This window comes from Empidonax traillii, unplaced genomic scaffold (assembly GCF_003031625.1).
Source record: "Empidonax traillii isolate 1590-97213 ecotype Southwest subspecies unplaced genomic scaffold, ASM303162v1 scaffold246:size859669, whole genome shotgun sequence".
Lineage (NCBI taxonomy): Eukaryota > Metazoa > Chordata > Aves > Passeriformes > Tyrannidae > Empidonax > Empidonax traillii.
The window spans coordinates 74,549-100,331 of NW_020955439.1; the positions used below are offsets into that span (position 1 = coordinate 74,549).

The following is a 25,783-nucleotide window of genomic DNA, read 5'->3' on the forward strand; positions in this document are numbered from 1 at the left end:
ATTAGCTCTGAGGAGGAGTGACATTTAACAGTGCAAAATAAGCGTTTATTAGGCTCTGAAAATGGGACTCTGCTTGACCTTAACGACCTAGGGAAAAGGAAAGATGTTGCAAACATATTATTGTCAAGTTGTCCGTCCTGCAGCTGGCGTCTGTCATTTCATTGACCTGTGTGAGTTGATTTGGTTGCTTATGGCTTTGGAGCTTGCTGCTGCTGCTGCTGCTGCCTAGTAAAGCTTTGTGGTGTTAACAGACATAAACCCCTGCTCACACATAGAATCATAGAGTCATCAAGGCTGGAAGAAACCTTGAAGATCATGAAGTCCAACCCTTCACCCAGCACCGCCACTGTAGCTACCAAACCTTATCACCTGGTGCCAGATCCAGATGTCTCTTAAACACGACTTCACCACCTCCCTGGGCAACCTATCCCTGTGCCTGGCCACAGCAACAGTGACTTTTTTTTTTCTTATATCTAACGTAAATCTCCCCTGTCTCAGCTTAAGGCCATTTGCTCTTGCCCTCTCACTGCAGGCATGGTAGAAGAGGGCATGTGCTGGAGCAGTGATAAATGCTGCTGTCACTGATCCCTTCTTCTTGCACCCAGAATTCTTCTGGGGGAGTGTTGAGGCAATACCATGCTCCACATCCTGGGTCTGCTCCACAGCTCAGGAGCGCTCAGTTTGCTGCTCCCGTGCAGAGATGGTCTCCTGGGAAACAGGAAAAGGGAAACCTTTATCTAAAAATGGGCGGTTTCAGCTCAGTGGGATTCACAGGCACACCCCTAAGCGTATTCCTGGCATTGCCTGAGGATGCTGTTCAGTGTAACCGAGACACCTCCTTTTAAGCCAAGCCACAGGGATGGGGGACTCTGTATGTGCTCAGTGCTGGTTCCTTCTCTGTCCCCTCTGGACACTTTGAAAAAACTAAACAAAACAAAAAAAGCCACAAAAGGTTTTCTCTGCCATCTGCTAAGGAGCACCATGGTAAGGAATCATGAGCATGCAGATGAGGATTCCTGAGGCGTCTCTGTACAGTCATTTTTTGGGGTGCTTCTGCAGGAGCTCTCATGTTGCCTGAGTAATCTTTGGCTTCCTTGAGATTCTGCCTTTCTCAGCAGTATCTGTGCATGGAGTAATCATGGAAAGGGAAATGGATACCAAGGAATGCTAAAGGTTGAACTGTGGCAGCTCGTTCTGCCAGGGAAAGGAATGGCCTGCACAGTCTGGATTTGTCCTACTTTCTTTCCCTTCTCTCTCTCCTTTTCTGGAGTGTAATTAATATGCAGAAATTGCAATCTCTTTTTTAGCTGTAGATCAGCCTGAAGCTGGGAGGGAAAAAGAAAAAGCATGCAGTTAACTTCCAGTTATTTTTCCTAGATGCAGATATAGCCAGCTGGCTAACTTCCACATTAGTGCAGTGTGTTGATTTTTTTTTTTCCTGCCTCAGTATGAGAGGGTGGTCGTGAACTGGTTTGGAGAGGAAGAATTCTCAGAGAAGTGCCAGAGGGGTAATTCTCTCTCTGCCTTTCTCTTGGGGTATTATCCTAGAAGTCAGTCTTGCCCTTTCACTGGGAAGACAGTAACAAGGATTCCTTGGCATGGGGAAATGGGAGGCAGAAGAGAAGTTTTTGTGAAAGGAACAGACTCAGGAGCTGTGTCCTGGTGTGCTCTCCCAGGGAGCTGTGGGTGAATAGAGGAAGAGAGAGCTCTGTTTGGAGATGCACAACAGACTCCCCTGCCTAAATGAACAACTTCTGAATTTATGACCTTGTACTGTAGGGTGTTGTCACCCTTTCCCCTCCTGGTCCCCGGTCAGGGAGCACAAGTAGCTTGGTGTTTGGCCAAGTGCATTCCTCTCAGTGGCTGTTTCATCCAACTGAGGTGGGTTTGGAAGGGGTGTTCCCAGGTGCTTTAGTGGAGATAAGCTCAAAAACTGGTTTGGAGTGTGATTTTTAGGTGTGTTTCAAGTATCATAGGAATGTAACAGCCTAATTCTTCACTGTCACAAGCAGCCTCCTAATGGAGCACCTCTTATAACAGCCAAGAGTTTGTACCAGCAGAGACTGATAAGGAGTGATGGAGCCTTTACCCCTCCACTTTTCCTTTGCTGTTGTGTTCGAGTGTGAAACAAAGAAAAATGTGTATTTCCCACAGGAAAACTCCCCTTTTGTAGGATGTAAGAGAGCTGTAACAATACATGAGAGTTGGAAGCTGGGCATAAATATAGTAACTGACCTAATTTCCTTTTTAAACTAGGTTAATCCCACTAATTTGACAATACTACCAGCTATTTTTAATAAGTGATGGAAATACAATAAGACCTCTGCTGGAGACAAGGGAAGGCTTGCACAGCACAGATTAACAGCTCCCAGCACTGAGGGACTGCTGCAGCACCCCAGACAGCACTGGGTGCCTAAAATTTAACACAGGAGGAAATAGATCCTTACTAAAGTGTGAGCAGGAGGGTAAGTGGCAAATTTAACATAAATTAATTCATCCTCCTTTAAAATATCGTCAGAAGAAAGACTGATTCTTTTCTTTTCTAGACAAAGAGCTGCTCCCAAGTGCTTTGAGGGAAGTTGAAGTGAATATATCCAGTTTTCTAAAATTTAGGGTAGGAGGGAAGGATGATTTCCGTGTCTTGTAGGTCAAGATATGTTTCTGGGTTGCCTGTACACAATTTGTTCTTCAACCTTACAGGCAAATCTGACCTCAGGTATCTTAAAATTGATTACAGGGGAAAAAATACTGAGGCAAAACAGATGAGAAAAAAAATCTGACTTGGAATTTCAGCGTGAGGTTTGTTTTGTATAAAAGAGAACAGGACACTTCTCCTTCTTCTAAAATAAAGAAATAAAAACCTTTATTCTAAAGTAAAATAAAGGCCTTCTAGCAGAGCAGAAGGCTTTGGAAAGCAGAAAGCAGGTGTGCCCAGCTGCAATTAATGGCCATCCCCACGTTCCAGTGTTTCATAAACAGTAAATAAAGGGAGAGACAAACTGCCACGAGCCAGCAAGGGGACAAGTGGCAACTGTCAGAACATACTGGGAAAACTGAGAGCATGTAACAAGAGATTAAAATGACAAGATAGTGCTTTTTGATAGAGAAACAAAATCATGGTTACAACATATGGAACTGGCAGCTAGCAGGGGTTCTCTAGTAGAGAAAAGGTGTGTCAGATGAACACACACATTAGCCTGCAATCACACTCCTGTCAGTTTTCCAAGTATTCAAAGCATTTGGGAAAAATGTTCTTGTGTTTGTGGACATCAAAGGCCTGCAGAATACAGAGGAGCTGAGATTCATGTGGAGAACAGGACTGAGAGTTACAGCTAAAGGGTCTTTGCAGTGAACTCCACATGGTAAAGCATTCAGCTTTTCTAAAAATATCCCATAGGATAAATGGTCAGAGGAGCCAGACAGAGAAAATGTGACTTCAAAAATTTCCAGAATGGGATTCCCAGACGGGAGGGACGGCACTTGCCTCCTATTTCTGGTGCTAGATCTAGAAGTGCTGAATGGTGTCTGGAGACAAAAAAGGTCTGGGCTGCCTGCACCCATGTGATATCAAGGAGATAGCCAGGCAGGACAAAGGCATTCATTCAGAGAGATGAAGAGTTTGGGATTAGATCCTCCACCCCCTGCCACTCCTTCAGTGGAGAGCTGGGAAAAATGTTCTGCCCTGTGTGATAGCTTTACACTTCTAATCCAGTGGCATGGGACTGTTACCTTTAAATGTAAAAGAGAAAGGCATTTTCTTCTGAATTCCAGGAGGAGCAACTTTGCTGTAGAAGTTTATCATCTCTCCTTGAGAGTTTTTACTGGTAGAAATTAGGAAGAGCTGTAGTGTCCTGCACTGAGGGGCTGGTTGCTCTTCTCAGTGCAGAAGGTAAATTCTTCCCCTATGTTTCGAACTACAGGAGAGATTTGTGGTCTGATTACCTCCTCTGTTAGCTTTTACTAACAGACTTTGATTGCACATGGCTGATTATGAAGGTTCTAGAAAACTACAGCTGGATATAAACCCTCTCCATTCATAGTGAAAATCGCAGTAAATTACACAAATAAAGGCCACGGGTTTTATTTCTTTAAAATAATACAAATCAGGTGAGGGGTTTTTTTGGTGCAAGGTATTGAGGAAGTAATCACAAATTTGCAACTGGCTAAAGGTTTCCATATGTATTGCCTTGAAGTTGCTTATCTGTAACTGTAAACTGCCTAAATCTGCCTGGGGTGCTGTGAGGAGAGGATCGAAAGCAGGAGTAGATTCATTCCAGTGGCACTGCACCTAGGAATACCAAGGCCTGGAGAATATTAATGTGGGAAACCATATGTTGTTTATTCTCTGTGTGTTCTGAGGAGTAGAATTTCTGTGTGGAGATAACACAGGTGTTTACAGAGACTTGGAGATGCTCTCCCAGACATGGTTGAGCTTCTGCCACTGTGAGTTCCCCCAGAGGAGACGGCTCGGGCAGATTGTGCGGGATCGTAGAGATGATCGGGTTTCTGAAGACAGGCCCGTCTTCTGCTGTCACTCCCTTCTGTTCTTCCACTGAAACATCCAAATGGTGTACAGGCTGGCTCCAGATGTGCCCTGGGTGCTGAGGAGCCCATCTCTGGTGCACCCCATGTGCCCCAGGAGGCAGAGCTCCCTGTGAAAGGAGCTTCTGTCGCGTTATTGCTGTCGTAACCCTCCTCCCTGTGTTCCTCTGGGAGCACAGATTATCTCTCTCTCTCTCTCTGCAGATGAGCTGGTTTTCAACAGGGGTTGGGTTAAGGGGAAGGTGGGGAGAAGGTGTTAAAAATCAGCCTTTAATATTAATATCTAATATCAAGAGTTAGAAGCAGCATGTGGCTGATCTCTTACAGATGAACGCAGTCAGTGCTCATTTACATATCGTTTTGGCTGTGTCTTTGCTAGTACATTTCCCAGCTTTTAATAAAGCTGAGAAATTGTGATGTTAATCCTCCACATTTGAATTTCTTATGTGGGTTGACAGTCTGATCTCTCAAGGTGGGAGAAGTTGATGCTTCTCTCTGATTCCTCCTTCAGTCACATCTGTCTTGCTTCCTTGGAAGTTGTCACATGGTTCTCATTGATTGCAGGGGAGAGGGAAAAGTATGATTATGCCCGGGTGCATTTGGTTACATCACCTTTCCCCCCCCCCCCTGCACCAGACCTTGATTTACTGGTGAATTTAGCTGTAAATGGTACTAAAACCAGTACATGCTAAAGCTTCCATAAACTGGTCTGTAGAATAAGGCACAACCGGTGTTTGTGGGAAGCACTGGTGTGGAGCTTTGGAAAATGCCATAAGCCATTGTTAGGTTTTTCAATAATTTGGCTTCAGAGAGAGTTTTAGAGTATTTAATTTCTAATCGTCGCATTTAACACTTAGGGTATTTATTTCCTCTTTGTAGATTTTTGTTTTAGCCGATGGTGGTTTTAAAAATCTATTTGAAGTTTCCTTAAGCTTCTTTTTTTTATTGTTGTTGTTGTTAATTGCCAGCAGTGAGAAAATGGGCTACATCAAAGCCTTGTGTTCACTATCCACTTAAAGCTGTGAATGTGTGAAAGTACAACAGGCTTATGCTAATTTTGTATCCATCCTAAAAGCATGAAAGCTTAATTATTTTCTTTCAAAGGTGTTCTTAAAACAAAGACATCTCCTGTTCTGGCTTTATCGGATGTACAGCAGGGAAGTAGCTTAGCAGGTGGCACATGGAACTGCAGAAGGGAAAGAGCCTTTATTGTTCTGTCTGCAGAGCACTGAAAATACACACACCCAGAGCACAAAGATGTGCTGCCAGAGCTGCTGCTGCCAGAGCTAAAGCAGTGCCAGAGCCTGTGCTGTCCTAGATGCTTAGGGAGGCTGCATTGTTGGGGTTTGGGGATGGGGGGTGTTAGGAAAATTAAACTGGGAGTCAGCAAGCAGCAGGAAGGAAGGAAGGAAGGAAGTGGGGCAGATCCCAGTCCACCTCTGCGTGCAGCTTCTGCAGCCGCTTGTAGGGAACTCCTCTGCCCTTTGTTGCAGGGAAGAATTGCTGTGCTTGGCACAGTGGTGTTCGCTGACCCTGGACAGCCAGGCTTGCACCAGGACAGGGTTTGGGTTGTGAGGCTGTGTGATTCCTTCTGGCTTAAAGATCGGGAAACTGGCTTCAGGATACAGGGCAGTGTGTGGGCAGAGTAGTTAACACCCCTGCCTCTCCCCAGCCCCCTCCTATGTAGGTGAGAAGAGTTGCTCAGGTACAGTAAAAAACTGCAGCTGCTACTGATAACACCTCCCTTGTGCTGGAAAGGAAGTAAAAACTCCCTGAATATAATTCTATGGAAAACAAAGGGGGAAAAAAAAACCCAAAAGCTAATTTAGGTATTTGAAATAGTGAATACCTTGTAATTTCTGGGCACAGTCATTTGATGTTGTAAATCTTTGTACTAACGGGAAGCTTGATGAGATAATGACTTGCTACAGTAATCTTTTGGAGTCAAAATCCTGGCTTTAATTATAGCTTGGCTCACATAGGAAACACTTCATTGCCTTCTAGACCCTGTCAGGCATCTGCCTGTGCCACCAGTCGGCCACTGGCTTTGGCACAACTGGCTATGCTTGATGAAGAGGCAGGAGTGATACCAGAACACGAGCAAGACCGTGTGGGCAGTCCCTGCCCTGCTCCACTGCCGTGGTTTTGTTATCTCTTCATCATCTCCTGTTCTAAATGGGGTGGGGGGAAGAGATCTGCCCCCCTTGCCATGGCTGGCTTGGATTAGCACCTCTCTGGTTCAAATCAAATCAACAGACAGGAGCAGTTCTGACACTGCCTCAGCTGAGCTGAGCGTTTTAGGGCTGCGTTAACTTTCCTGTCTGTGCAAAAAAAAGGGGATATGTTTTGATTCATAAGAAAGGAGCTGGAAAAGGGGAGCAAAAACCTCCTGATAATTTCCCCTTGCCCAGATCTTTTGGGAGGGTAATAGTGAGCGTGAAATAAGGGGAGCAGGCACAGCCCACTCTGGTACTAGATTATATTTTCCTGCAGCAATCGCATTCCCTTCCTCAAGGAATCGGTAACACTGTCTGGACATTCCACTGGTTTGCAGCAGTGGAGCTTGGAAGGAACCAGATTCAAGGTGTGGGTAGAAAAAGGTCACTTCTGATACAACCAGACTTGGCTTTTCACCTCCAATGTCACGAGTGTGTTTGAAAGTTGGGGGGAAACCACTCAGCTGGTTTTCCTCTGGGCTGCACAGTGTGGGAGAAGCTGTGAGAGCTCCAGCCCAGAGATGTGAGAGGACAGATTCCCATGCTTATGGGGGTCCCAAACTCACCAGAACCTCTTGGTCTCCGAAGCTGCAGCACACTTATAGTTCATGCAGTTTTGTGTGGATATTTCTAGGCTACTGGTTAATCTCCATATGTATTCAAAAATAAAATTCTGTTTTTTTTTTTTTCTTTTTCTTTTTTTTTCTTCCCAAGCAAATATAATTAGGAATATAGGCTTAATCCTGCTATTTAGTCAGGGAGAGCAGAATTTGAGGCTTGACAGTATGAGCACAGCTGATGAATCTGCATATCAATGGGATGGGGTTTTTTTTCCAGTCTGCTTTATGTTACTTAATGACGATAAATATCCCTTAAAGTCAGGGGCTCTTCCATTTCAATATTAAAAGGAACTTCTCCACTGATGCTTTTGGTTTTATGAAGAAGTTGTAAAGGGCCATTGTAAATTCCAGCTGGTACCTATGAATATTTATTTCTCTACCCATATGCATAAGTGCCTCTGTGCAGTAAGTATGCATCTACATGTAAAGACAGTAATTTTTTAAGTTCTTAGTGGTGCAAGTTAAGCAGCTTCCAGGCTCAGTGACAATGACTGTAGATAGAACAGCTTGGGGCATTCATGCAGCTTCACCACAGCCTTCCCAGTAACACTCAGTTCCTTTAATTGTTTTAAAATAGATTTCAGTGGTGAAAACAAATTATATAAAGACCACTTGTTACCGAGAAAACACCCACTATTTATAGAATCCTTGCATTAGGAATCAGAGCTGGTTGAAGTAGAATTCTGAAAGATGCTTGTCTTTAGCAGTTGCTGTTCAGCCACCACTGGAGATCTGTCGTTTGGACTCTGTAAATAAGGAATGGCCCAGTTCAGGTGCTCATCAGCTGGTGTTGGTGGCCATTTTAGCACTGGCCATTTCACAGCACTCCCTTCAGACCCTCTACGGCCCGAAGCTTGGAACCACTGCGGTCTCTGTAAGCAGAGACAACAGTACCGTGACTGCCTGGGTTGTACTCGCTGTGAGAGGACATCTCACTGCCCTTCAGGCACACCAGGCTCCACTTCCACCCTCCAGGGAGGCTGTGAATGATACTCCGTCCTGAGAGCACGCCGAGTGCGGAGCGGGGGATTTTCAGAACCCCGATGGAGATGTGTTTTCCTGCAGGTCTGGTGAAGTTGCCATCCAGGGGTGTGCGTGCAGGTGGCTGCAGGGCTGGCACAGGCCGGGCACAGCGGGGTTGGTGGCTCACAGTTGCTAAAGGGCCATGTGTCTCGTTGCAGATGTGACGAGTACGTCACACAGCTGGACGAAATGCAGCGGCAGCTCGCGGCCGCCGAGGACGAGAAGAAGACTCTGAACTCCTTGCTCCGGATGGCCATCCAGCAGAAACTGGCCTTGACCCAGCGCCTGGAGCACCTGGAGCTGGACCACGAGCAGTCCAAAAGGGTGCGCACAAAATCTGCCTCCAAAGCCAAGGGCAGTAACCCCGGCGTAAGTCACGTTCGGTCCTGCGGGGACAGGCCCGAGGGGTCTGTGCTCAACAACCAGGTGTTCTGTAGCGAGAAATATAAAATCTATTGTGACTAGGACAGGTGTCTAGGGGGGGGAACAAAAAATTTTAAAAAATCGTATTCTGCATCTTATTTTATGCTGTAACTGTCAGCGTAAATAAATCCCCACTATCTAATGTCGCAGTGAGTTGACTTGTACTAGTATGTTGTGGAACCAGGTAATACAGATTGTATTATGGTGTTCTTAACTGTAACTAATGCATAAGTATGGGGATGCTATTAACAAGTTAATAGTGGAAAGGAATTAGCTTTTTCCACAATTAACACGTCTGGGTTTTGCTGTTTATGGTAAGTGTTGAGGGTACACCCGATAGAGCATACCTGGTGTTGCCAGTTGTAGTTTGTATAGCACAAATGTGATCCTTTCTCCAGGGTTGCAGCATACTTCAGTAAATGCTTTCACAGGCAGAAACAAACAGAAAACCTTCCTTGTTATTGTGGCTTACGAAGTGGTGAAAAGCAAACATCAAAATTGGAGAGTATTTGGAGACTGGAATCAAACAATTTGCCTGGTGTGGCAGATGTTGGTACAACTTGCCGTTGTATCACCACTGACCAAAGTCCTAAAGCTTTTATAGGCTATAAAAGCTAGAAAAACACTTGGTAGGGTACATTATTTACGCCCTGTTTTCCCTCTCTTCGGAGGGATAACCAGAAGAAAACTTGCACATTTATATTAAAAATATGCAATATTTTCCCCACCTGATAATAAAACTTAAAATGTTTTAAGATTTGGGATCCTACCTGGTACACAGTTCCACTTGAAGAAATTACGTCCTGAAAGGACCTTTGTGGTTTCGTGTTGCTCTTTGCAAGCATAACACTTTGGAAAGAACCTGTTTGAGGCGTCACTGTAGCCACACAAGATGTCTGTGTAGAATTGATGTGACTATGGTCTAGCATTGTTGGTCACAAACAGCTTTCAGTATTAACCTAAATAGGTAGCGTTTCAGAGCTCTGATCGTTTGGGGTTTTTTTTAAAGTACGCAGAAGATAATTGCATTCCATATGCAAGCATGTGTTTCACAGGGCTCTACATTAGAGGCACGGGAAATTGAACCAGATCATCCTGCTAATAATGATTTATGAAGTAGCTTAGCGTCCATATTAATCTTTAAAAACAAACAAACCTTCCTCTGCTATTGAGCTGTTAAGGGGCCTTTTTAGCCACTTAATTGCAAGAAGTGTGGTAGTCTAAAAGTGTACTTCATAATTGGTGCCTACACAAGAAGAAAAAAAAAAAAAACAAAACAAACAAACAAAAAAAAAAAAAAAAGATTGAAAAAGTTGCTTCTAAAATTGTGGAAAATTCTTGGAGCGCCCTGCAAGGCACAGATCTTTGTTTAACCCGCAGTGTTCCAAGTGCCTCGCCTCAGACTTTGATTTCAATGTAAAGCCCTGTCCATTTTGTACTCCGTTTCCAAGACTTTTGTACGCCTGTAGCGTTACTAAAACGCGGTCCCCGGGGCCGTTCTGACCCTCTGCTGTGGTTCTGCTCCCCTGCCCCGGCCCTGCAGATGCTCAGCCCCTGCTCCCGCGCTGCCTCTGCCTAGTCAGGAGATATCCCAGTGCTAACAGGAGGTAATGAACAGCACAGCTGGTTTTCCCACTTGAGGAGGGGAAAAAAAAAAAAAAATCCACGTGGGATTTTGGCTTCCCAGATATTTTTAAGGGGTGTTGGGGTGGGGTGGGGAAGTCTTCTAAATTCGTACAATGAGACTTTGAACAAATGGAACTTGGCTACAAAGCTGGGAACCGTGAGAATGCCACGGCCCAGAGCCAGGATTGCATTTATTGATATGGAGAGGAGGAAAATAAAAAAAAAAAAACAACCCAAGCGATTCAATTCTGATGTGTTGCTCAAACATCACTGCTTGGGAAGTTTAAACAAACTGCAATTCTGGGTTTAGAAACTAGGCCCTATGTGTCTGTTATTACTTTTTTTAGAAAACGCTGAATTCTCCTGAATTTGAGCTTTAATATTGCTAAATAGCAGGTTTGATATTTTAGAAGAGGCATCTTTTACGATTTTCAATCCTGCTTTTCTCTTCTTTGCTGCACAATCTTCCAAAAGGCCTTTATTCTTCTCCTTCCTGCATTAAGTACAATTTTAAAATACTTGGTGACAGCAGGTGTTTGAGTGCTAACCTCCTCTGCTCCGACAGACACAGTTCTGCTCCCGCTGTGGTAGGGAGCTTTAACACAGTTCTCACTGCTTCCATGTCTCTAATGACAGTATTTTTGCAAAATGCTAATGGCAAAAGGATAAACTGGCTGCATAATTGAATGCATTGTTAGGGTTTGTTTTTGTTTGGTTTTTTTTTTCAAATTATCTGGAATTTTCTGTAAAGATTTCGGTGTTACCAGGCAGGTGACTATTGCTGTCAGGCTTGGCTCATTATTTCAGATCCAAGTATGAACAGTTTTGCTGTTAGCCCAAACACCTATCTTTTAAAACCCCCAAAAGCCAGCCTGACTGCTTTTCGAGTCTGTCACCCTCATGGTTCATCCTGTCAGAAAACAAAGAACAGCGGAAAGTGACTCGATCCTGCTGTTTGTAATTTTAGAGGATATTTAAGACTGAGTCTTTTAATTCTTGATTAAGATTTTTTTCTTCTTCTTCTTTTGAGACATTCATTTGCTGTGTAAGTCTTTCCTATCAGTCCTTAACGGGTTGGGATAAAGCATGGAAAAATCCTTAAGCCATCATCACCTACCTCTGCGAGCAGGCTCTTCTGGATGGTTCTCTGCGTAGGCCTGCATGCCACACTGACCTGCATGTTTCTGGAGAACCTAAAGCTTCACTGAAAACATTTCCTGTGCACCCATGGCTGTTAACTCGTGCTTGAACAGCAAAGCTTTATTCAGTACTTGTAAGAACCCTTCTTTCTGCAAAGCTGTTGCTTCCAGGCTGAACCCACAGAGCCTTGTTCCCCCAGCTGGGAAGGTGGCCTGGCTGCTGCTCCCCCAGCCAGCTAACACACCGTCAGCCAACTAACCTGCACATGGGCTTAAGTTTTCAGTTCTTTGAAGTGAGAAATAAACACTGATTAATTTTTTTTTTATTATTTGATTCTCTTTTTTTTCCTAATGCTATTTTATTTTTCCATTTTTCAGCTGTAGAGTAGTCCCTGGAGAAGGCCTTTCCAACAGTGCAACAGCATTTCTTAGCCTTCCTCACTCTGGTTCAAAGTGGTTGGCCCATTGCAGAGTGGAAACCACTGACCCGACCCTAACTTTTGAAAACACCTTTTCCCACATACTACCTGAACCCTTCCCTTTCTGCCTGAAGCTATGAAAACAAAACAAAACAAAACAAAACAAGCTTTACTTAATAAGTGCTGCTGCAGTAAGAAACCTTACAAGTGCTGAAGAAACCTCCTTCAAATGTAACGCTCACCGTGTTAGTGTGTGCTCTCCTAGAAATGTCGGACGGGGGAAATTTATTTCATTGCAGATGCTCATTTTTTTTTTACCTGATTGTTAAACCTGTGCACTTTTGATAATTTTTTTTTTTCTTTAGCTTCTTTAATTCCTTATGTAGAAGAGTTTATATAAATGCAGTGGTTTGTGCTCATAGTCTCTCTCTCTCCAATTTGGAACTTGTGATTTATGAATTATATATCAGCATGTGGCAGAGATTTTTGGGGGGGCTCTAGATTGTGATTAGAAAAGAGTTTCAACAAAAAAAAAAACAGGAGCTCTGCTAAACTATGTGCTGTGCTTCAGCATCTTTTTTTATTATTATAAAATGTTAAGCTTTATATGTTTAAATTACTGATTTTTTTTTTAACTGCCATGTTCATTAAGAAATCCAGGGTATTCAAATTCTGGGGTTTTTTTCATATTGTATTATTATTCTTAGGAATAGTTCAATGTAACAAGAAGAAAACTTGACTTTGCTCTGGTTAAAACAGTAATAGGCACTTGAAAAATATTAAATAAGTAGTATTACCTATAAATTCCAGAATTCCTGGGTTTTAGGAAGCCGAAGTATTATTGATTAACAGAATTTTATACAACTATACCAGTGAAATTCCAAATTGGAATTGTTTTGTTACTTTTTCATTTTATTGTGCCAAATTGTGGTACATTTAGAGAGAAAAATTCTAAAGTGGTCAATGATAGGGTGTTATCTATCAGCGCCTTTCTGTCACTCATTATTGCCAGTAGTGCCTTTGATCATTTGAAGGGAGACTCTTAGAGTAGCGTTTAGGCCAAGTCCTGTCACTTAGGAGGAACGAAACGGCTGGGTTTTTTTGGGATTTGTTCAAAGATGTGGAGCAATAAGTGCAAAGTGACCTCCCCTTTCGCACATTTTTAACGGTAGTCGTGCTTAGAGAGATTATATATTCAAGGAATTGTAAAAAATTCTGTTAGTCAATGATATTTCATCGTGCAAATTCAGGGGTGTAGAGAAAGCAAACAAAACAAGCAAGCAAACAAACAAACAAACAAAAAAAAACAAAACCACGAAGCTAAAGGAGCCCGACTGCGGGTGGGGAGCCGGGTGGGCCGGTGTTGGCCGGCCCCGTGCGGGTGTGGGCGCGGCACATCCACATCTCCTCGTGCATGTTTGTACCCAGGTGTGACTTCAGCAAACAGAAACGGTTGGGAAGAGCGTCAACCAGCCCTGCCAGCGGGCTCGTTGAGGCTCCTGGGGGAGTGATTCAATTGGTACTTTGCTGGAGGTAGTGGGGGGGGACGCAGTTCTCCCGCTCCTCTCAAAAAAGAAAAAAAAAACTTAAAAAAAAAGGTCAAATTGAACCGATATTGAGGGCCTGGAAGAGATTTCTGTTTGCTGGAAAGAGCATTATTATTATTCCTAGATGTGGGGGCTTTATATATTTCCATCTTCTGTTACAGTATTGGTTCATAAGAAATATTGTTGCATTTAAAATTACTACATTTGTATGTGGGTATTTATTTGAAATGATGTCAAAGTACTGTATTATGTTCTATGTGCATTACCTTTTAGTGGTGGGTTGGTCTCCATTTAACGTCATATGCATGTAATCTTGCCAAGTAACCTTTACACAGATCTGAGAAACAAAACAAACAAACAAACAAAAAAAAAAGTTAAAGAGAAAACGTGGGAACTTCTTAAAAGGATAAGTGTGTGTTAATTGGATAACTTTAGGAGGGGGTAGAGGGCAAAAAAAACGTTGCTTCCGGATTAATGAAACAGTGTTTAATGTAGGAAAGCGATGTGCCTGCGTAAAGGTGGTCACATTGGCAGGAGCAATAAAAGAGAAAAGGAATTGCGTGTTCTGCCTCTTGGTTTTGTGGTTTAAGTCGTCTGCCAGAGTGATTTTCGGCGGGAGGCCAAATATTCAGAGATTTCTGTCTGGGAGAAACTGGATGCTTTGCATGTCGTCTGCTGCAGAGCTAGAAAATTAATTCTCTGTGCTCGTATTCAGGGAGAACCATCCCCTGTCATTCCATGAGGTCTTCCTGGGTTAGTTTTGGCCTGGACCAGGCTGGTTTCACGTGTGTCACTGAAGAGCTTTGCAAACACTTGTACCTCGTCCGTGTTAAAGAAGGGTAGGACTTAATGTTTTGGTGGCAGGGGGGGTGGAATGAGTGGTCTTTAAGGTCCCTTTCCAACCAGTCAGGGATTCTGTGAAAAAGCATTAAGTTGATGTTTGTCCAGTGGAGTCAACAAACAAACTCACAAAAGGAGAATGCCCCAAGTCTGAGGGCAAGGCTGAGGTTTGCCCCGTTAACACAAAAATGTACCCCAGATCAGTGACTTGATATTGGCCCCCTAGAAATATTAAACCTGGTTTTATACTCTAGATTAGTGACTCTTCTGTCCCCAGGTGGGGTTCCCAGAACCGTTCTGCTGATTTCTCTACCTGGTAGCAGCCCACCTGCCTGACACCAGCTCCTCAACCCAGTTTATACCTGGAGGGCAAGATGCCAGTTCTTCCTTGGACATTGACAACACTTGTTCAGTGGGGTGCAGTGATCCAGCAGAGCCCTGCCTGTAGAGTTCTGCATTTTCTAAAACAGGAGCTTTACCTGCAGGATGATCTAGGGAAGAAACACGGTGTAAATCCATCTGCCGTGAGAGCAGGCCTGTTAAACAGTCCAACAGCGCAATTCCAGAATGCCTTAGTAAGAAAGAAGATGGGAGAACAAAAGGAGAATATTTAGATTAAAAGCCTGTCTGGTGAATGCCTACTAATTAAAACATCAATTTCTTTGACTCTTTTCTGTGCAGAAAATTCCCCTCCCTGTGCCTGGGGGGAGCGTTGCCTGTGCAGAGATGGAGGGTGGGTCACCAGCTGCATTCCAGCTGCAGCTGTGGCTGGAGTCAGTCTCCAGGAAAGGAATCTGCCAGTGAATGTCACACTTGAGCTTGCAGTGGAGTCAGGAATGCAGCAGCAGCAGCGTTTCTTGCAAGTAAGGCATGAAAACAAAGTGCGCTTCCCAGGGGAGGAACAGGGAGGAGTTCTGGATGTGCTGAGACGCCCAAAGAGGAGAGGAGACCTGCAAGTCCCCGTAGACCTGGTTTTGTGGGATGAAGGCAACGAAAACTAAGACACAGGTGCTTTTTGGAGATCCCAGTAGGTAAGATGGTAAAACTCAGCTACACAAATACTTACAGGAGTTGTAGTTTCGAAAATATATTCACATTCTTGTGATGAAGTAGATTGCCCTGCAGGACCAAGAAAAGGTATTTTTCCACCAAGAACTTAGAAAAGACAATTCAACAGTGTGAAGATCATCTCTCTGAGCTCAAACCAATCAAAGTAGCTAGTTAATATCATGGATCATATTATTATTATTGAGTGTTATTATTAGTGTTTATCTACAAAAGCTTCAAGCAAACATTCATTAGTGCTTGTTGGGAAAATCACTCACGTACAAACCACTCAGAAGATGACTTCATCCTGGTTCTTTCTTTTCTTCTAAAAGCATTGCAGTCCTTTCCCAGGAAAAGGAGGTGGGGGGGGGGGGCATGCAACTGCAAATTTCCCCCAGAAATACCAAGGCAACCTGAGACCTGCTCTGCCCCTTCCCTTGCCCAGCCCTGTGAGCTCAGGACATGCTGCTCCTCAGCTAAGCTGCCAGGTTTCATAATTATCGAGTGAGGGGGGTTGTAAAATGTCTTAAGTCCAGTAACCGTGTTAAAAAAAAAAAAAAATCCAAAAACCCACAAAAGGCAACAAACAAGCTGGATCTGTTTCCAGATATTAGGAGTATTTCAGAGGCAAAGCTAATCTCTGATGTTAATTTTAAAATACATGTCAGCGGGTGGACATTAGAGTTGTGAATGTCCTAGGCTAAACTACTGCAACAGGCTTAACAGGCAGGAAGAAAACTCCAAACTGATGATTTAATATATGGTTTTAAAGAGATCATAAGAGAAAAAAAAAATTGAAAGAACAGAACTTTTTAAAATAAATTCTTGCTGGCACTTGTACGATCCATTATTCTCAGTATTTTCAAATCTTTCTTGAAATGGATCACTTCTGTTTTCAAACAGGAATCTATTTGAGGAATTACAAATCTTCATAATTAATTTTAAGGAGAGAAGAAAAAACCAGCAGTTTATTTAAGCATGCACTGCTTTGTATTGCCTGACACTAAAAAGATAGTTTCTTCTCTGTCTTCTCCATGAAACCTTACTCATGGTGGTTTAATACTGAAATTTGAGGGTAAACAGTCTTCCAGCATTCAGGTCCATGCTACCTCAGTTTTAGGGAAGCACTCAGCTTGGCAGTTCCCTAAAAACAAACGTTTTCCCCTTAATTTCTGTTGATGAGACTGTTTCTAACTAAGACAGTTTGTTATCCTTACTCCTAATTATATTGACTAAACATTCAGGCAGCTTCTGCTGATCTCAAATGTTCCTTAGCTTATTTGCCTCTATGCCTTCTACCCTGGACTTCAAATTAATGCAGCTCAAAGCTTTACCCAGGGATAAAGAGTGAAGTGTTTGATCCAGCAGTGGAACATCAGCTTCCTGCTATCACAGAATCCCAGAATATGCTGAGCTGGAAGGGACCCACAAGGATCATCCAGGCCCATCCCCAAGAGTCACCCCCTGTGCCCCAGAGGATCATCCAAACCCTCCTGCAGCTCTGGCAGCCTTGGGGCTGTGCCCACTGCTCTGGGGAGCCTGTTCAGTGCCAACCACCCTCTGGGGGAAGAACCTTTCCCTGAGATCCACCCTGATCCTGAAACTCCGTGCCTAACTGCATCACTGCTGCTGGTGGTCAGGGTTTGTGGGTTTCTTCAGTTCCTGCTTTTAGTTCTGATACTAAAAAGGGATGGAAAAGTTTGCATTAGTGACTTTTTGTGCTACGGGTGGTTTTGTTTTTCTTTAAGTAACATAGGAAAATACAGATGTATCTTTGCTGATTGAATGTTTGCTCTCTGAAAGAAAATACTTGCTAAAAGCTTGTTGAGCCTTATTTTGGAACACAGGAGCATGGAGTGGCTGGGAACACTCGTATGAGCTGCGGTGCAGAGGCTGCAGTCCCTTTCACTGCCTCCCTACAAGGTGCAGTTGGGCTCCCAGAGCTGTGCACGATCCCTCTGAGCCACCAGCAGTCCACAGCAGGACTGGAATCACAGCCCAGGGAAGGGCTGAGAGCTAAAGGGGGTGTTCGTGTTCCACCTTCCTGATCTGGCTGCAGGAGCTGGTGCTGGGAAGCAAGGTAAGAATCCAGGCCTTTCTCCCCTCACCTGTTTCTCCTCCCCCTCAGAGCCACTGTTACCATGAGCTTTTCTGATCCCTGCTCTGACTCAGGTTAGACTCTTCGTTCTCTTCTGGCCAGCTCTTCCCAGAGGTGTGAAATGAGACTGTCTTTGCCTGCTGTGTCACATCTGCAGAGCTGCTCTGTTAAGAACCCTGACAGAACACCTGCTGGCACATCAATCCTCTTCCATTCCTGTGCCATTTGTAGGGAGTGAAATTTTCATTGCTGCTCCTTCCATTCCTCTGGAGGACAGTTTTCACCAGTGTCCTGTTTCAGAAGGGATGTTCCTTTCACGGAGGCAGAAGCTAAGAAACCTATTCATAGAAAAATGGATGTGTTCCTGTGGGGCAGGGAGAAGGGGAAGTGGCAGAAGGGGGAACAAGAAAGTACAGTGAAAGGGTGTGATCTGCACGAGGCAGTTAAAAAAAAACCAAAAACACAGGAAGGTATGCAAGAGTGTGAAAGGGGCAGGAAGGAAAAAATGGCAGCAATGGATGAGGCTGGACTCTTGAGCAGCTTGAAGCAGCTGGATCTTCCATGGGCACGGATTGTTTGGCATAAGGCCTAGGAAAAACTCAATTCCAAAAAAGCAGCTGGCAATTTAGCGCAGTCTGGTGGTACAGACTGCAGAGTGTGCGTTTTCCCCGTGTTCAAGGGATCAGCCACCCACGCTCAGCAGCTGCCAGGGGTGGGGAGGAGGCACAAAGAACGAACACGAGGCCGCGGAAGGAAAGGAGCAGCGCGAGAAAACGAGGAGGACATGGGAGGGGAAAATGTGTTCCCTGCCATATCTGAATGCGCTTGTGAGTGGGTTCAGAATGTCTCATGCGAGTCTCCTGGGTTCCAGGAACCCTCGTTTCCAAGCTGCAGTTCATAGGATGATTTCCTATTGGAAGGACGAGCCCAGGTGTGCCCAGGGGGGGCAGGAAGGCCAAGGGCACCTGGGCTGTACCAGCCACAGGCCCAGGGCAGTGACTGTCCCCTGTGCTGGGCACTGGTGGGGTCACACCTCAAATCCTGGGGGCAGTTTTGGGGCCCTTCATGACAATAAGGACTTTGAGAGGCTGGAGAGTGTCCAGAGAAGGGAATGGAGCTGGGGAAGGGTCTGGAACACAAGTCTGATGAGGAGCAGCTGAGGGAGCTGGGGGGGCTCAGCCTGGAGAAAAGGAGGCTCAGGGGGGACCTTCTCACTCTCCAACTCCCTGACAGGAGAGGGGAGCTGGGGGTGGGACAAGGGACAGGATGAGGGGAAACAGCCTTAAGTTGCACCAGGGGAGGTTTAGATTGGATATCAGGGAAAAATTCTTCACTGAAAGGGTGGTCAGGCACTGTCACAGCTGCCCAGGGCAGTGGTGGAGTCCCCATCCCTGGAGGAATTTAAAAGACATGTAGATGTGGCACTTGGGGTCATGATTTAGTGGTTGGCTTGGCAGTGCTGGGGAATGGTTGGACTTGATGATCTTTGAAGTCTTTTCCAACCTTAGAGATTCTCTTTCTCCTAATTAATATCTGAGTCGATCTAAACACAGCTATGAATGTCCACACACCTGAATGTCCGTATCAGGTGTAAGCAAATCCATCTGAGCAGCCTCAGGTTGGGGCGCTTTTGAACACTTTATAAACTAAATTAGTTTCTGTGTTGTTCCATGAAGAAAACTAAGTTTGGTGCCTGCAGAATGAATGCTGTGTTCACAAAAACAGGCTGCAGGGTTTGTGTAGCTACAGACTCCTGGAGCTCCTGACACAAAACACAAACACTCTCCTGTCCAGCTGCTCGTGCTGGGCAGTGTCAGACTGGCTGAAGAAGTGTGGAGAAAACTGGTCCACCTGAGCTTCGAGAGACAGGAGTGCCCATGAGAGGAATGTTTGTCTCTGACATTACTGGCTGTGGGTTTTATACTCAGTGCCCAAGCAAATCAAGGCATGAATTTTGGACAGAGGAGGTAAAATCTGCCCTGGCAGATCAGTTCACGCAGCATGGCTGGAGAATCTGGCCAGCACCAAGGTGTCTGTTAACCCTATTCTTTACAAGTCTGGCCACCACTTTTTGTGGTGGTCTACATAACACTTGTGCTGAGAGCACCAAATTTCCAGCTTAAGATCCCTCGTGCTCCTTAATTACCCGACTTGCTCAATGTCTGGAGCAGCTCCCTTTGGAAGGCAGCTCTGGGAAATAAGGATTGACTCTGGTCTACGAGAAGGGAGGATAAAAAATGGTGAGAAAGGTAAAAGGGTACGGCCGTTCTGCCTGGACGCGCAGAGCCATCGTGTGAGCGGGGAGCAGTTCTGGCAGGCGACACGAGGTGGCAGCGCCATCCACGCATCCCGCACACGGTGCGGGGAGAGGGCGAGCTGGGAGCAGAGCAAAGCCGGCCGCGTTTCCTCCGCGCGATAAAAGATTGACTTTTGTCTCAAGAATTTCTTCCCTCCCACTCGCCCCCGTTCTCCTCTGTTCAGCTTTGCACAGCTCACCTTGGATGTGTTCCTTGCCCTTCCAACAAGTTTTGCTGGCTTGGCATCTCGTGAACGTGAAGCTTTATGGGGGGGAATTTTATAGGAGATGTCATGCTTTGGCTCCCTTTCTTGTCCTTCCCGTCACTGTTTGGGATCTCACGCTGTATTCGGGAGTCAGAGAACCAGGGATCTGCTCTTGCTTTGCAACTGAGTGGGAAAAGGTTTAGAACTGATGGGAGAGGCACATTGGGCTGAGCTACTTCCCATTAAGCAGCAACGGTGAATTCCTGCATCTCTGCTTTGCTTCTTGGTCCTTTCTTGCCGTTTCTGTTCTGTCTCGTTTCAAGATACATTTTGGGAAAGGTGCACCTGTCAGCTCAGGGCACTGCAGTGCGTGGAACCATTTGGAGATAGGATAGCTTTGTTCACGGAATGCTATGTGCTTTTCTGCCTTGGTTTTGGCTGTGTCCCCTCCTCATTTTGCTTTCCATGGCCATTTTCTTACTCACAAATCTCTTTTTTTTCCTCCCTTTTCAATGACTGCAGGAAAACCCACTCTCTGTTCACAGCATGATCACTCAGTCTGGAAAAGTTCTGAGCAAACATGTGCCTGGCTGGTTGCTCTCTGCTGCACCAGACCTGAGCTCAGGGGGTGCCTTTCTGGTTGCTTATTACTCTTCCCAAAAAGAAGTAATGCCAGAGATAGAGGCTTTTACCATCAGGTGGAAAAAAAAACCTTCCCCGGTGCCAAACAGCCTGGGCTCTGTGATGGGACCGGATGAAAACCCAGACTTCAGTGGGGAGCACTCGGCTATGAAGGCAAGAAAAAGTGGATGGAACTTTGCTACCGAGTCCTGGTAAGCTGTAAATGTGGGCAAAAACTGGCCATGCTTTAGGGGAATCTGGTAAATACACAGAAAGGACCGAAATGGTTTGCACTGCCACTGCCACCACTTCCCTCTTCAGTGATTCAGTCTTCGCAGAGGTGGAGTCTTCCTCTCTTCTGCAGAAGGGATTTTGCACACAAATGTGTTTTGTGCCTTTCTGGACACTGCTGGAGGAAGGTCTGAGATAGGTTACTCGATTATTAATAACAATAATGGGAAGAAAAACAAAGCTGAGCAAATTAAATGGACCAAACTGTATATACTAAAATAAAAAGCCTGGTTTCATTAGCTCAGGAAGTTTTGCTGCCTAGTGCTAACATAGGAACTACAGTAAGTATTCCCAGGCATACCTGGTAAATAATTCTATTATTTAATCAACAATTAAAGGCTGAAAGCGCTCCAGGAAGGACTTGATTTCTGTCTGAGATTTAAAGGAACTCCACCAGAAACTCCACTCTTGGATCTGCCGTTCATCTCCAACTGTTTTTGTTTGTTTTTTTTTTTTTTCCTCCTGAGTAAAGTCATGTGGGGGAACAGTTGCTGTATTTAAGCCTCACAAATGGACTCCTAGTTAAGGCCACACTACTTAGAGCCTGCCTTTGGTCATTACAGTGACAACTAAGAAAATGTAAGATGTGAAGACAAACAGATGGTCTAACAACTCCTATTAAGCACAACCAAAATGCCTGCACAAGGTAAAAATTGAATCTATTCTATAATTTGGTGGATAAATACCTAAAAATAAAAGTGCTTCGGCTAAAAAGCCACTCACAGATTCTGACTTCAAGGAAGTTCAGGATTTATATAAATATATATATATGTGTATATACAGAAATATATATGTAGGGGTCGGAACTAGATGATCTTTAAGGTCCCTTCCAACCCAAACCATTCTGTGATTCTGTTTTTAAAGGACATGTTTGTGTTCTAGGGGATTTAGTAACTGATTACAAAAATATTGTACTAACTGTTTTGTTTTGCTTTTCGGAGTAAAGCAGTTTTAGTAAATATTTTGGCTTCAACTGATTTGCAGAGTCACCCCTAAGTCAAGGAATAATTACATAACTCATGGGATGCACGTAGAGTAAAATTAACACCAAAAAAAAGAGATGAGAACTCTTTTATCAGAACTCAGAATGAGTCAGTGTGTGTTTTTGAACCCAGATTAACAATGACAGGGTGACAAAAATCAAGTGCTATAATTCCTTCTTGCTATTTAAAAGCTATGCCTTATGTCTGCCAGACCATTGTGGCATCTCTTAAAATTTTGTCAGCATTTCTGGAGTAAATTTCTAACCTAATGGTGGCCAGAAAAATGCAGTATTTTCTTCTCCTGTTTGAGAGAGATGTGGTTTTAACACCTCTGGGATCAGAGCAGCAATGTGACGGAATCTCAGTTGGGCTGATTTCAGGTTTACTGCAAACCTCGGGTAAAATCTCCAGCGCCCTTTAGGTTATTTAATTTGTGAGAAGACTTAACTCTAATCCTGCTCAGGGCACTTAGCTACCTCTGTGCTTTGCCTTTTGAGTAATGGGGTTTATGCCCCTGAGAGACACGGACTGTGGAACACACAACCCCTGTTGCCTCTGTGCCATACCTGATGATTCAGTTCATAAAGCACATCTTGTTTCTGAGGGTAGTGTGAAACTCAGTGTTGTTTGGAAGTGTTTAATCGAATGGTGACGAGCTACAGCTCCTCTTTTGCTGTATCAAGGGATAGAGGGTAAATGATGAACGTGGGAGCTGAAAGGACCTCCCGGGTCACTGAGTTCACCCCCCTCCAGTTGTGCAGATGAATGTGCACGTCTGACAAGGCTGCAGCTCTCAGCAACCTAAAAATATCAACGCAAAGCCGCGGTAAACAGCCCCCAGTGTGTGCACAGAGGTTCCTGTAACACTGCTGTGCTCTGTGGTGAGTCCAGCCCTGGCATTCGGGTGGCAGCCAGCACAGACAGGCACTCACGGCGAGGTGAGGTCAGCGACACCTCCTCACCCTCATCACCCCCTCTGCTGAGCCTGGACAGCCACACATCGAGCGCAGCTTTTCTGGTGGACAGAGTAGGAATCCCCTAATGATGCAGGGACCCAGAGACAGCAGGCAGGGAATGGATCCACCAGCCCCGTAGCTTGTTGTTTGTCAGTCGATGGCAACAGGAGAACTGTTTGTCCCAGCCCAGCGTTGAGAAGGTGAAGAACAGCTCTGGTGCTCGCCTCGAGGACGTTTTCAGTTGTGAAGATCAGGCTCTGGAAACCAGGTGACCCCCTCTGATCGCTCACAACCTGTTGTATGAATCTAATTCTGCTTTCAGAGAGTCCCAGTAGCAATTCTGAGGTATATTACCTTAATAAGATCTGCACCAATTTAAATGAAAAGAACCTGTTAAACCAGTATCTACAGCACACCAGTGAAATTAGAAAGTCCAGGGTTGGAAATGCCTATTGTTAAAGAGAATTAACACTCAAGCCCCCATGAATATATAAGTTCAACTCCTTTATGAGGTGGGGCTAAAATACAGACTCTGCTCTAAAAATCTCATGCCAGAGCATAAAAGCTGCCACAGGATCTGTGTCCCAAAAGGAGAACTGCTTTACTCTTTATCTGCAGTTCCTTATTTTTCTCTGTCTGCTGTTCTGTGCTTTTTTTTCTGTTGGATTCCTGGCTGCTCTGGTAACTGGTGTTTGTGAATATGCAGTAAATTTGCTTTTGCCTAAGGTATAATTAAAAAAGCCCTCACACCCTACCCCAGTAGGGTTCTGGCTTAAAAATATTTTCCCTTGAAAGCTACCTTTGATCAGGTTTTTTTTTTCTCACTTTTTTTACCCCACCCCCCCCCAAATTTAAAGCGAAAGCCACAGAATCGCTTTCAGTGCTGCCATAAATTTAAATTTTTTACTGCAACTGCTGGTTTAATCTCTTTGTAAATGAGAAAGAAAGCAGTGCTGCTTTCTCTGCAAGTGCAAAAGGCTCAGTTTCAAATCCATGGGAACGGCATTGCGTAAATACTTAAAAGTCACGTCACAGTCATCTTCAGATCTTCATCTTCACGTGAAAAGTAGTGCCTTCAGGAAGGAAGAAAAAGCTCTGATCAAAATTCCAAGAGTTATAAATAAGGACTCCATACACAAAGGAACTTTGTGTTTGCAGTGGAGTGTCATATGATGGCAAAAGCACATGAGGGTCACCCCGAGAATTACATCATCCGGAAGGAAACACAACATGCATCTCCTACATGAAAAGCATGTCAGACAGACCCCGTGTATTTGCAGAGCCCTGGCTCTTTGGTCTCCAGTGTCTCATTAAATCCAGAAGAGGTTATTTTTACCCTCATTAGATTTATCTTTTCTGGACATGCAATGGTAATCCTCACTGAACTGCAAAGCCTACCATGAAGGAGAATCACTTTGTGTTGAGAGAGCTATTCCTGTGCAAGAATTTTAATGTGATATGATGGGCAACTTTCTTTCTTTTTGGAGAAAAAGAGTATTTGTATGAACTTTGCTAACTGCTCACACACTGCATTTATTGGCCCTTTTCTCCCTTGCACACATGTGCATTAGATATCAAGGGACTGAAAACTAAAAAAACACCCCTTGACAAAGACCACATTCAGTGGACACTGCCCAGCGCTTCAAAGCCTAAAGAAGTTTATTGTACTGGGCACAAAGTAGAGTTTGCAGCAAAGATTTAATAAAACCAAGACTTTCAAGGTGCCCAGCCAGGTCCAGTTCAATGCAGAAGATTGCCAGCCAGTTTCTAGTCCCTTTATTAGAATCCTCAACTACTCTGAGACCAAGCCTGAGAATGGCAGAAGTGACAGAAATGCGGACAAGGTGGACTTGTTCCTGTTATGATTTCCTTCATGGGACATGGAGGGAAACAGCTCAGGTGCTTGAGACAGTCAGCTTAGAAGAAAAGGGCTTAACAGAGCTGGATAAATATCCTGCCTGCAACTCAGTGAAAGGTGGCATCCCATGCTTGTTACTCAAGAGTCACAAACTCTGCTGTAAATGATCCCAGGTTTTGCTCCTCATGGTTTTAAAGGATTGGATGCTTCTCAATTCAGGTGGGAAAAAAGTTCCAACATTCAGAGGAGGTGTGTCAACAAATCCTTTCCTCTTCTAAACCAAAATCTGGTTTGCTATTTTGCTGGTGTCAGCCCACCTTCTCCATAACTTTTATTCATTCCCATCCCCAGCAGAGCTGCAAAGCAGAGCCCTTCTTTTCTTTGTTGCTGATCTGCTGAAACTGCTCCTCTGACTGCACATGACTTACCTTGGTTGAAGACAGGCCTTATTCCTAGGTGTGAAGAAGCTGACACTGGCCATGTGTTACAATTTTGCCAGTCAAAAGCAATATCAATTTAAAAAAAAATTCTGGTCAGAGATACAAATTTAATGCTGGAGGTACCCAAACTGTAGATGTTGAGGGCACCCACAATGAAAAATGTTCTAATTCTCTAGGGGAAAAAAAACCCCAAAAACCTAAAACCCAAATCAAACCAAAATGCTGGCTAGGGTGGGGAAAGAATTGGACGGGAAATAAACAGGTAACTTGAAAGGACCCTGGCTATTCGGTGTTCTGATGATACATTAAACACATTTAAAGGCTTAAAATAAAGTTTGCCTCAGCTGTGCAGTTAATAGGGTGGGCCTTGTTCTCATGAGGGCAAAGACCCTGGGTAATTTTCAACAACTTGTAAGTTTGTTTCTGCTTGAACCCCCGTTACACCTGATAAGGTGCAGCAGTGGTTGCTGAGCTCGGACCTGCCTCGTTGTCTTACAGACCAGGACTAATCTAAGGGAGCCATAACCACGTTGTACAGCAATAAATGTTTGAAATCATTCGTTGTGTATTAACAGGTAGGATTTCCAGTGTA

General features: G+C 44.4%; 1 protein-coding gene across 6 annotated transcripts in view; it reads left to right on the top strand.

Annotated features, from left to right (window-relative positions):
* BICD2 (BICD cargo adaptor 2) overlaps positions 1 to 15,094 on the top strand; it is a 68,410-nt gene extending 53,316 nt beyond the window's left edge. The window contains exons 7-9 of one of the 6 annotated variants that reach the window (XR_003571750.1): positions 8,560 to 8,770; positions 10,368 to 10,464; positions 10,496 to 11,283. Coding sequence is in view for 5 of the 6 variants with exons in the window: in XM_027888810.1 (XP_027744611.1) it covers positions 8,560 to 8,866 (307 nt within the window). In the remaining variant the exon portion in view is untranslated. Of the gene's footprint in view, positions 1 to 8,559; positions 8,882 to 10,367; positions 10,465 to 10,495; positions 11,284 to 11,967; positions 13,338 to 15,076 lie in introns of those variants that run through there. The other 5 variants (XM_027888812.1, XM_027888811.1, XM_027888813.1 and 2 more) reach the window with 5 other exon arrangements.
* The last annotated feature ends 10,689 nt before the right edge of the window (positions 15,095 to 25,783 follow it).